The sequence below is a fragment of the Melopsittacus undulatus genome, chromosome 1 (genome assembly GCF_012275295.1).
Source record: "Melopsittacus undulatus isolate bMelUnd1 chromosome 1, bMelUnd1.mat.Z, whole genome shotgun sequence".
Taxonomy (NCBI): domain Eukaryota; kingdom Metazoa; phylum Chordata; class Aves; order Psittaciformes; family Psittaculidae; genus Melopsittacus; species Melopsittacus undulatus.
Window position 1 is genome coordinate 2,165,452 of NC_047527.1, and position 11,734 is coordinate 2,177,185.

An 11,734-nucleotide genomic window follows, 5' to 3' on the forward strand; every position below is an offset into this window, starting at 1 on the left:
CCTACTGATGGCTAATTCTAGGGAAGCACCTGTGAAGTTATCCCATAATTGCCAGCAAAAGAAGGGGTTTGGCATATTTTGCTATTGCACATTTTGCTACCTGCTGTCCAGGACTAATCTCCCTTTGGAAGAAGCTCCATTGAGATGTCAGCTCAAAGACCCACAAGATGCATCTTGTGTTAAGGTCTATTTTCTAGACTGTCAGAAAGAGATTGCAAGAAATACAGAGGAGAGCAACACAGAGGAATAGGGGGAAAAAAGGATTGACTTTAGAGGAGGGATTGAAAAGGAGACAGTTTGAGAGATGGCTTTTTTCCAGGTGGAAAAGCAATTCCAGGAGGCCAGTGGTTGGTATTGTAAATGGAGGGGTGATTTCCAGAAACCACTGGGTATAGAGGAAAGCAGAGCTGCTAAAGAATCCCTGAAATAGAGCAAAACTTCATTAAATAAAAGGTATTTAGGATATTTGAGAATTACAACCAAGAGAAGAGCAAGCAGAGGGATTAACTACAAGTAATGGAAGAACAGAAAGAATTGAGGACTAACATTAACATTTGAGGGAAATCTGTTTAACTAACCATTAGCTAATATCTTTCAGTGTAAAAGACATTGATTTCATTGCAGATAAACCAGTGTAGGCTGTTTAAGCCTGAGCTTCTGGTACAATGGAATAATGAAAACAAATGGTATAGATCCTGATACATCCCATGCTGTCTATCCAAAGGGATAAGGAAAATGCACTGCTAGGACTATCTTCCTATGCCTCCGGGCTCTGCTATTTCATCAGCACAGCTGCTGCTTCTGCTGGGAGAAAGGAAAGGAAGAAGCTTGGAAGAGAAGAGAGCAGAGCCTCATTTCCCATCACTGATACAACCGGCAAAGCAAGAAATGTGCTGCTAAAGGGACTTTTCCCCAAGGTTCCATGGGCACCAGCATGAACTCCCACATACATATTACACACCCTTGGGTTGATTTCATGTCCACCTGTGAGCCATCTGGAACCTGTAAGACTGCTGCCATTCAAAAGGTATATAACCTGCCCTCCAAACATCTTCCCAGACCAGCTGAGAAGATCTAGTGGAGATGAAGTCTACTCTTGTCACCTTGCTGGCTGCTGTTCTGTGTGTGGAGCAAGGTGAGCCTCTCATGTTGTTACTACTTCAGATAAGGGTTGTAGATGGTGAAAGGGTTTAATGTGGCATAAATTCAGTGACCTGTCCCCAACTTTGCAGTATTACATCATTACAGCCATGCTGTCATCAGCTTCCTTTTGTACCTTGACGATTAGCTTCAGAATTAAGAACTTGATAGACTAATTCTTCTTTACAGCAGGTAATACTGAATGAAAGAGCTCTAATGGTACAGCACTGTATGCCAGGTTAAATCCATATAGTCTACGGGATCTTCCCAAACGGTGCATGTTGGAAGTGTCAGAAAGCATAACATAGATTTACTTATGGATTTACTTACAGATTTATTTATCCATGTCAGGTTTTGAGTATTTAATATAGTATTATTATACAGAATTTTCAGCACTGCTTCTTCCTCCACATGGTTTGCCATGTGCCTTGCTTCTTAGGAAGCACAGCAGTGAGAATTCTTATAGATGAAATCAGAGGCAGAGGTGAAATTGCTTTTCTATGCATATGTCATGTTAAAGGCATCCTTCTCCCAAAGGGAAGTCTGAGCTCCTCTGAATGTTGTCCTCCTTCTGGGACTGATCCGCATGTGTTGCTACATCGCTGCTTGCACATAGGAATCATGACCAGATTGCCAATATTTCCCCCACACCTGATGGTATCCCAGAAACTATGATACATATCTAGCAGGGGTTGAGAAAGAGGCATCCAATTAGTTCTTGCTTTCTCATGGATCAACCCCCTACTCCTACATTTTATGGACAGATGGTTCTGCAGCAAGTCTGGAAGATCAGAAGCTTCGTTCAGTTTTGGGGTGGGAAAAGTATCCAGTTCTTAAAAAAGGAAAGGGTTTTGTGCCTGTAATTCCTGGATGCAGTGACACAACATGGACAGAGGAGAGTCATTGTCAAAGGCAACGTCCTCAGTGTAACCCAGGTTTAAGTAGAAAGCTAATAGAGATCCAAGACTCCGGTGGCACATAGAATCATAGAATGGTGTGGTTGGGAAGGACCTTAAGATCATCCAGTTCCAAGCCCCTGCCATGGGCAGGGACACCTCACACTAGACCATGTCACCCAAGGCTCTGTCCAAGCTGGCCTTGAACACTGCAGAGATGGAGCATTTACCACTTCTCTGGCCACCCTGTGCCAGTGCCTCAGCACCCTCACAGGGAAGAACTTCTGCCTTATATCTAACCTGAACTTTCCCTGCTTCAGTTTGAACCCATTATTCAGGGCAGGATACATTATGATTACATTTTATATCAGCATCAGTTTCCAAATATACTTAAGGGCAGTCTTTTACTGGGCACCTTTCTACAGCCCAGAAAGCTGGTAATTCTAATATCAAGGCTTCCATATCCAAGAATAAGAGATTGCCGCTATCTGGCCTAGCACAGGAACAAAGGAAAACTTGGAGATGATCTTTCTCATGTATGTGGGATCCCTGATAAGACCCTAATAAGCAACTTGGGATCAAAACTGTTGGTGTCTCAGCCTCCCAAAGAGGATCCGTTGCCATTTGCATCCAGGAATTCACCATTACCATGTAGATGAGGCTCTCAGTGATATGGTTTAGTGCTGGTCTTGGCAGTCCTGGGGTAATGGTTGGGCTTGATGATCTTATTTTCCAACCTGGTTGATTCTATGATTACATTATATCTAGAAGAAAACTTAAAAGGTCTTAATCCTTTTCCCTGCTTCAATGCTGAACCAAACCAGGCAGATGTTTGTCTAATGTGTCCTTGGAAGTATTCAACACAAATTCCACAGCCTGGAAGTGCTCAGACTCATATTTGAACATCTCTTTTTGTCCAGTGCTGTATTTTCACCATAGGATGTGTAGAACACCTCGTTACTTTCTCCTTTGCAGCTTATTTTGCTTGCATGAAGAAGGTTACTTTGTCTTTCCTCTGCATTTTATCACTTTTAATAAGCAAACTAAACATTTCCAACCTTTTCTATGAGGTCACATTTTCTATGAGGACCATTTCTCCTCCCTCTCCTCTGGTCTCTCTCCAAATGCTTCGCATAGCTTTTGAAGTGCTACACACAGATTTGGTCACCAGCCTTCCAGCCAAAGCCTTGCCAGGGTGGAAAGGCCACTTTGCATATCTTGCACATGACATTGCTGCTCGTGTTCTCTTGGATGACGTTTGTTTTCATCGCTGCAGTGTGACACGGTTGACTCCTGCTGTTTACACCACAGTCCTTACTTGTAACTCAAACACTTGTTCTTCATCTGACATTTACGTGGCTCACTTCTATCTTATTGCAAAATATTTCTTTTTATTGAACTAAATCCATTCTTTTTTTTTCTTTCTTTTATTGCATCAATCTGTCAAAATCACTTAGAACTCTACTTGCAGTCTGTTTTCAGCTATTTTGGCTGTAGTATCATCTGAAAATATGATGTACACTGCCAGGGATGAAGCATTTACTACTTCTTTGGGCACCCTGTGCCAGCGCCTCAGAACCCTCACAGTAAAGAACTTCTTCCTTATCTCCAACCTGAACTTCCCCTGTTTCAGTCTGAACCCATCACCCCTTGTCCTGTCGCTACAGTCCCTAATGAAGAGTCCCTCTCCAGTATCCTTGTAGCCCCCTTCAGACACTGGAAGCTGCTCTGAGGTCTCCACACAGCTTCTTTTCTCCAGGCTCAACAGCCCCAATGCTCTCAGCCTGGCTCCATACAGGAGCTGCTCCAGCCCCTGAGCATCCCTGTGGCCCAGCCCTAATTATCCTACGATTCTATCTGCATCCTCTGTCCCATTCCTACTCTCACTAAGTGATGATACTGTACAGACCTGAGCCCAAGCAGAGCTCTGGAGAACCTTACGAGTTGCATTGCTTCAGCTGGTTGGACCAATAACCATTGTGAGCTACCCTGTGAGGGTGTTTTCACGTCTGGCTTTGCACCCAGTCTGTTGTATTTGTTTTCACTCACTTGTTTCCTGGGCTTGATCAGAACAATGTCATTCAAGTTTTGGGAAAACTCTGCATCTCCTCTATTCTGTACATGAAGATTCAACTTTCTTACTGCCAACTTCTTATCAGGCAAAACTGCACTCACAGGAAGGTGTCCTCTAGTTGCTTTCTGCCCTTTCCATACTGGCAGACTCTCCCCAGGCTTACCAGGAACTTAGCAAGCATTTAGCAATGTGTTTGCTTCCCTTTCCAAAAACATCTGTGCTCTTACAGTAACTCATCCCCTTTCCCACATACACAAACACATGCTTTTGCTCTGGGTGATTTTGCAAGCTCAGAACCAAACCACCACCATAAAACCTTTAAATGTGTCTTGCTGGGGAGTGTTCTGCAGACACTGTCGTGTGGTTTCTCATCCAGACTGCGTTTTTGCTCTTCCTTTTTATCACTACTTTACAGAGGTCTGTCCTACCACCTTCTGGATTTGAGGGTAAGTGTATACATTCTTGACAGGAAAGACAACTCATCGCTGCCTGCCCTTCGTCTTTATTGTAGATGTATGAATTACCTCAGCAAACCTCCATTTACCAGTTAAACCATCCTTTTGGTTAAGACTTCCCATTTATTCTCTACCTCACAGTAGTATGCAGACATTCAACAAGGCATCTGACTCCTCTCAGCAGACTTCCTAGGACTGAGGTTAGGCCAGTTTCAGGTAGTGGCATTCAACCACAAGAAAGGATACGTGACAGTAATCTCTTAGCCAAATGAAAGACAAGTAGGACACTGGGCATTATCCACATTGAAATGTTCCAAGCATCCTCAAATTCTCCCTAGAAAGCCCTACCTAAATTTGTAAAGGAGAAGCAACCGAGTAGTAGTTGGCAATTCACATGGCAGAGCCCTCAGGACAGAGAAGCTCAGTGATAATCTCCATCATAAAAGACCCCAAGTCCTTGAATTCCACTCACATCTACTGCTGCCAGAGGTTGCAAACAGATCGATAACACTTTGCAGTCTGAGACATATGAGACAGAGAGGGATTTAACTGCTGCCACAGGTCAAGGGATAAAGAAAGTCACTGGTCATTCACACACAAACATTCATCAGTCTATAACAAGAAAAATGAAGATATCTAGATTGTAGAGATTGTGGTTCCTAAACCATCTAATGTGCTTTTTCTCTGTTATTTTTTTCTCCTAGCTTACTCATTTATGTGCTATGTGTGCCAAGAACAGGAGTCCAACAAGGACTGTTTGACCATTTCCATGTGCTCAAAGGAAGACAAATACTGTGTGACTATTCGTAACAACATTGGAACAGGTATGTTACTGAACACTGCTTTGTTTGTGCTGTGGAAGAACAGTCCTAGGAATGGGCTCTCATCCCAGTCTTGGCCACATATGGAAACAATAGCTCATGATCACCAACAGTGAGGAACCATCCACCTTGTTGCTCACTGTTAGAGTCACTGCAGTGTCATTAAATATTTGATGTTGTTACCAGGAGTTGGGGAAATTAAAGATATGCAGCAGTAAGAATGAAATCAAGCCTGAGGTCTGTGCACTGCTTCACTATTAACTTCCCCCCAGCTTTCTGCTGACCCTAATCATAGAATCATAGAATCATAGAATAGTTAGGGTTGGAAATGACCTTAAAATCATCTAGTTCCAATCCCCTGCCACGGGCAGGGATACCTAACACTAAACCATATCATCCAAGATTGCCATGGCAATATTCACTCTCAGGGTTGTTTCCAAAGGAGTCTGGGCAAAAGAAGAGGGCCATAAAGATGCTCAGGAGTCTGGAGCAGCTCTGCTCTGGAGCCAGGCTGAGAGAGCTGGGCTGGGGCAGCCTGAACAAGAGAAGGCTCCTGAAGGGGAGACCTGAGAGCAGCTCCAGTGCCTAAAGGGGCTGCAGGAAACCTGGAGAGGGGCTTGGGACAAGGGCCTGTAGGGACAGGACAAGGGGAATGGCTTGAACCTGCCCGAGGGGAGACTGAGCTGAGCTCTTAGGCACAAACTCTTCCCTGTGAGGGTGCTGAGGTGCTGGCACAGGGTGCCCAGAGAAGCTGTGGCTGCCCCATCCCTGGCAGTGTTCAAGGCCAGGTTGGACACAGGGGCTTGGAGCACCCTGCTCTATGGAAGGTGTCCCTGCCCATGTCTGGGTATCGGAACTGGATGAGCTTTAAGGTCCCTTCCAACATAAACCATTCTATGATTCTATGTAAACTGCACCATGGCTGACTCCCTCTGCCATGTAAAATCCTTCATATCTGTCCTTGGGGCTCTGTACCCTCAAAGAGCTCCATGTGCTCTCAGGACAAATCTCAGGTCATGCAATACATTTCCCCTGGTTTTATGCTCAGGGAGAACCATCTTAGAGGTCAGCAACCCAGCACAAGCATCACTTCAGGCAACTTGAACTAGAAGCCATCCATTCATGCATCCACTATAGGGACACATGAAACATGGAGCCCAGGGGAATCAGCATCATGCTGCAGCAATGTAGACATGGACAGGCTGTTGCTAGTCCTGAGCAGAGGATATATTTGCCCTGGGGACTTGTGCCTACCCTTCCTTTATTCACCAATGCAGATTTAGCCATGGAAACATTTAACCATGATTCTTACATTCTACCCTTTCTTTTTTTCACCCTTCTCTTCTGCATTAGAGCCCAACAAGCCTAAATATGTCATCTCCAAGATGTGTTCTCCAACGTGTCCTGCAACAAGCCAGCAGCAAACCCCACACTATCAGAATGTTTCTTGCTGTGAGAAGCCACTATGCAATGTGAATGGAGTCAGCAGCAAGCAAAGCAGCTATGGAGTGATGTCCCTAGGTGCCCTAGTCAGTATCACTTACATGTGGACTGTGATGGGTTAGGAAAAACTCTCCATGATGGCTTTGTTGGCTGAAATAAAAGCGTGTTGCTCTGGGATAACTGCTGCTATCAAAGAGTTGTGCTTTGAGAGAATCTAAACAAGTTGGGTCCTGAACTCCCATTGATTTCCTAAGCCTGCTTGAATCCTAAGTGTTCCCAGACATTCAAGTCACTAAACAAAACAGAGAAAAGACAGACCTCTTGGTATGTTTGGGTTTCAAATTGTCCCAGCTCTGAAGAGATGCTCGAAGATATATTTTTGTCTCTTAAGGTTTCAAAGCACTGTAAGGAATAACAACCCAACCTGCTTGAAACACGTGTAATAGCTCAGTAGTTATGTCAGCACTTCAGTATCTTCTGTTCACAGTCAGTTGGTTATCACACATCAGTCAAGCAGGTCAAAATCAAGTAAGTAAAGGTGAAGCTTATTCCTGGTAGTAGTTTTGACATTCCTTCAGCCTCAGTGGGGAGCAATTTCTGGCTCCATTGGCTCTTTGCTCTCATTTTGCAATGAGCATCCTTTATCGCCCAGCTCCAATGTATTGGCTGAGCTTAGGGAAAAGGCAGAGAGCAGCAAATGTGGCTGAGAGAGGAAAAGGCATCAGCAGGGTATGAGTAGGGAGATGGAAGGGAGAAGGGAAGCAGCATGGTGAGCACTGTGCTGGGAACTGCCTGCACACTTGCTCCTCATGGACCTGGTCCAGCTGGAAATGATGTCCCCCATATCTATTTCCCTCTTCTTCTGCAGGGCCAAACCAACCTGACAGCGGTTGCCAAGCCAAGCTATTTAGTGAGATGGCTTCTACAAAACCACGTTCCTGGCCTAGAAATGACTGATTGTGCTGGGCTTTGTTTGGTTCTTGCTCCCTCGTCTCCCTGAGAGAGCTGTAGCTAAGGGGAAGGCAGAAAAGCTCTGTAGAACACTTAAGGGTGTCTACAAAGAAGAAGAAGGGCAGGCAGCCAGCGACTAGCACAAACAGCCCAGAGCTCCTCAATCATATCCCTGTGCAAGCTCTTATTCTGGAAAGCAAAACAAAGCGAGTTGGCAGCATCAGTAGCTCAGCTGTGTTATAGGGAAACCAGAACTTGTCCAAACAATCAGAGCGTGTTTTTCTTGCATGTGTGTGGGTCATTCTTGTTGTTGGTGCTGTTTTTTGTCTGTTTGGGGGTTTTCCTTTTAGTTTTCATGGGGGGGGGGTATGGCTAAATGTGGTTTGTCTGAAGCATTGCCTTGGAATTCTGTTGTGTTTTGGTTGCACTTGTGGAAGGAGGCACATCGATTTCATAGAACAGTCAGGGTTGGAAAGGACCTTAAGATCATCCACTTCCAACCCCCTGCCATAGGCAGGAACACCTCACACTAGACCATGTCACCCAAGGCTTCATCCAACCCAGCATTGAACACTGCCAGGGATGGAGCATTCACTACCTCCCTGGGCAACCCATTCCAGTGCCTCAGCACCCTCACAGTAAAGAACTTCTTCCTTATCTCCAACCTGAACTTCCCATTTCAGTTTGAACCCATCACCCCTTGTCCTACCACTCCAGAGGTACTATAAGTCCCTCCCCAGCATCCTTGTAGGCTCCCTTGTGATGTTTCACATGGATTAATAAAGCAACTGGTTTCCCAGGAGGACAATCAGCCTAATATGCTCCATCAGCTTCATGTTTCATATTGTAAACCCTGAAGCCTGGTGCCTGGTTTTTACCTATTATCTTTAGTGAACAAGAGGGAAACGAAGCAAATGAAGGAGGTGACACCACAGCGTGGGGCCGGGGCAAGAAGATGCTGACTCCCATTGATCTGAGTGGTGATCCATATCCAGAGATGACAGATGTCAAAAGGGACAGATATAAACGTGCCATTAGAACACATTGATTTTCTCTCACCAAAGACAGCCACAAAAGAGAAGGAGAAGGGGAAGGAAAAGACTTTTTAAACCTAAAGGGAGGTAGAGATGTCTGGCTGCTAAGGGCATGGGCTGGCAACACTGGTAGGGTCTATGGTCATACTGTATCCCAATGCCATGAGCACGTGCTCCACAAATACTCCACACAGAAGGAAGGCACTTCTTGCCTGAAAATACATCATGTGCCTTCAGAAACCTCCAGGAAAGGTGGGCTCAGGGCCAAAGCCATTACTGTCTTAACCACCAGGCAAGCTGGTACAGGAGAGGGGAAGCAGAAGGAGCAATTTATATCTCCACCAGTTTCAGTGGATGTCGCAAGGCAAAGACTTGGTGGGTAAGACCAGCTGGTGGGGAGGAAATGAGTCAAGAGAAGTCCATTGAGGCTGGTGGCATGTGGGGGACCAGGATGGGCAGAGAAAATGAGGGAGAGCAAACCTCATCCGTGTTGTAGAGCAGTAGAGTGGGAATTGCTGCAGGATTTGGAAGGAAAGATGCTCTGCTCTGAGTCAAGGTGAAATCAGCAGCCATGACTGAGGACTCCCTTTTGTGATGTTCCTCTTCTCCATTGGGATCCATGGCAACTGGGCACTCTAAGGAAGCTGCTTGGTTCTGCCTACAGGGACTTTCTCCTGCTTGCAGATTACTGCATGCATCATCACTTCTTACAGGCCATTATTGCTTCCCTAGCCCTTCCCCTCCTCTTCACTACACCAATGCAAGTGCTGCCTGCTGATAGCACCCAAACGGATGTTGCCTCCCACCAGATAAAATGAACAGAGAGGTTCTTGGGAATCCTTATCCAGAAATATAGAGGAACCCTTTCTTTTCGGGAAGTTTCTGGATGCCAAAGCACCTGATCATACCAGGATTATGCAGGTTTGCACTGAGTTCAAAAGGATTTACTCATTGCATTGCCAGTCATGCCAACACCCATCCAGTTCCTGGACTGAAAGCCCACTGTGAATGAGGAGCTGAAGGTCTCTGACAGTGAGTATGGGGGTAGGATTTATGAATGGACTTTGCCAGAGCTGATGCTCTGAGTGGGAAATCACTGAAACTCTTTCAAATAAAGAAGAAATAAGGACACTTGAAAGCTGTTCTTGATGGGGGTGAGAAATGGGGTACGTGTTGGTCTGACTACAAGGTCAAAGCTCCCTTTGCACACTGGTAGCTGTGGCTAGAAGACGGTGCAGGTAAAAGATCAAAGCTCCTGTGATGTAGGAGCTTATGCACAGCCAACTCTCTCCTTCCTCCATGGGAAGAATCAGTCACATTCACCTTTTCAAATGAAGATGCAATGTGAGGTTTCATTGGAGGTGCTCCCTAGGCTTAGCTATTCTTGTCCAGGTGATGGTTGGAGGTGCAACTTCAACATAGGATTCTTACAACAACATTTGAGTTGCACACAGAGAGTCAGGAGATGTGTTTCTGCTTCCAACATGGAGTACGTGCAGAGTAAAAGGGTAGATAGGTATGCAGATGTTAACCACATCTAACACAAGAGCAACAGAGCTACTTTGCTGCTGTTAACGTGGATCAGCCAACTAACACATCAAAAGCAAGAACATTAGAATGAATTGAGACACAGGTGTAAGCAAATCAAAGGTGGGGTTTTCACTATGAATATGCAAATCCATGAGGGATATCAGCCAAACTAAGTGGTGTCTGGGCACAGAGATATTGATATAAAGAATATTTGGCTTCTATTGTAGCCACCCATCCTGTTTCACTTGTTCCTGTTATTTGGCAATAGGGGAATCTGGGTATCTAAGAAGACTGGATACCACCAAGTGCAGTATCCATGGAACAGTTAGGGTTGGAAAGGACCTTAAGATTAACCAATTCCACCCCCTTGCCATCATCATAGAGGATGGGGGAAACACTGGGGACATACAGAGGAGTCAACCCAGACCCTGGTCTTGGAAAAAAACACTTAAACATATCATCATACAATTAGCAATGTGCAGGGGCTATCAAAGAGATGGGGATGAACAGCAATAACTCAGTGACAGATGGGTGTTATTCCCACCTGTGACAAGCTGGCAAAATCTGAAGTTAGGATAAAAGTGGTACCTGTCACATAGCTCAGTGTTACTAAAGCTTTTGGCACCGTATCACGACAGCCTCATCAGCACAACTAAACACACTGTCTAGCTGAAATCATGAGCAAATAACTGTCAACAGTTTGCTGTCAAGCTGGAATGATCTATGAAACAAGGTCTTCTGCGGCTTGGCGCAGCTCTGGTACGATGCAATGTTTTAATTACCAGCTTGAATGATGGATTAGAGAATAAGTTCATGGAGCTTGAGGGTGACAAAGGGAGAGAATTTGCAAAGAAGAGAGTTCTGGGTGATGCAGGGATATGGAAGTGATGGTTTGAGGAGGATGCAGTTCAGGAAGGACAAACACAGAGCTCTACCGATGGCGTGCATCGGCACAAATGCAGGAGGAGGATGTCCCCCTTGAAGCAAGCTGTCAGAAAAAGAAGATGCAGTTTTAACTGGTCACAGGTTTAACACGTCAAACAGGGAAAAAAACTAGGAAAAAGAAGGTAGAATTCCTTTTTTGAATACTACAATCCATTGGAAACCCTTACATATTAAACTAGGAAGTGTAAACTTGTGTGTGATGGGGTGAGATCTTCCCAGTCTCTTCTCCAAAGGGAAGGCCTATGCACCTCCATTCTCCCCATTTTTTGCTTTAGGGCTCACACAGCATCAAAGGAGCTTTTAGATAGGTTCAGAAAGGCTTCCTAGTGTCAAATGTATGGTAAAGAGCTGCAGAACTGCCTCGAGCACCAGCAGCTTCAGCATCATTACCAAGATGCATCAAAGCATGCGAGAAAAATACTGTCCTCAGCATCTTATTGGTGTC

At 45.0% G+C, this 11,734-nt stretch overlaps 1 protein-coding gene across 1 annotated transcript; it reads left to right on the forward strand.

The window, feature by feature from the left end:
• The first annotated feature begins 935 nt into the window (after positions 1 to 935).
• LOC101870076 (lymphocyte antigen 6E-like) lies at positions 936 to 7,009 on the forward strand. Its single transcript, XM_005140796.3, has 3 exons — positions 936 to 1,135; positions 5,270 to 5,389; positions 6,740 to 7,009. The coding sequence occupies exons 1-3, from the start codon at positions 1,084 to 1,086 to the stop codon at positions 6,949 to 6,951; spliced, it is 384 nt and encodes a 127-aa protein (XP_005140853.2). The 5' UTR covers positions 936 to 1,083; the 3' UTR covers positions 6,952 to 7,009.
• The last annotated feature ends 4,725 nt before the right edge of the window (positions 7,010 to 11,734 follow it).

Coding starts and splice junctions, on each gene's coding strand:
- LOC101870076 (XM_005140796.3), top strand. CDS start 1,084: ATGAAGTCTACTCTTGTCACCTTGCTGGCTGCTGTTCTGTGTGTGGAG. Junction 1,136..5,269: donor TGTTCTGTGTGTGGAGCAAG/GTGAGCCTCTCA, acceptor TTTTTCTCCTAG/CTTACTCATTTATGTGCTAT. Junction 5,390..6,739: donor TCGTAACAACATTGGAACAG/GTATGTTACTGA, acceptor CTTCTGCATTAG/AGCCCAACAAGCCTAAATAT.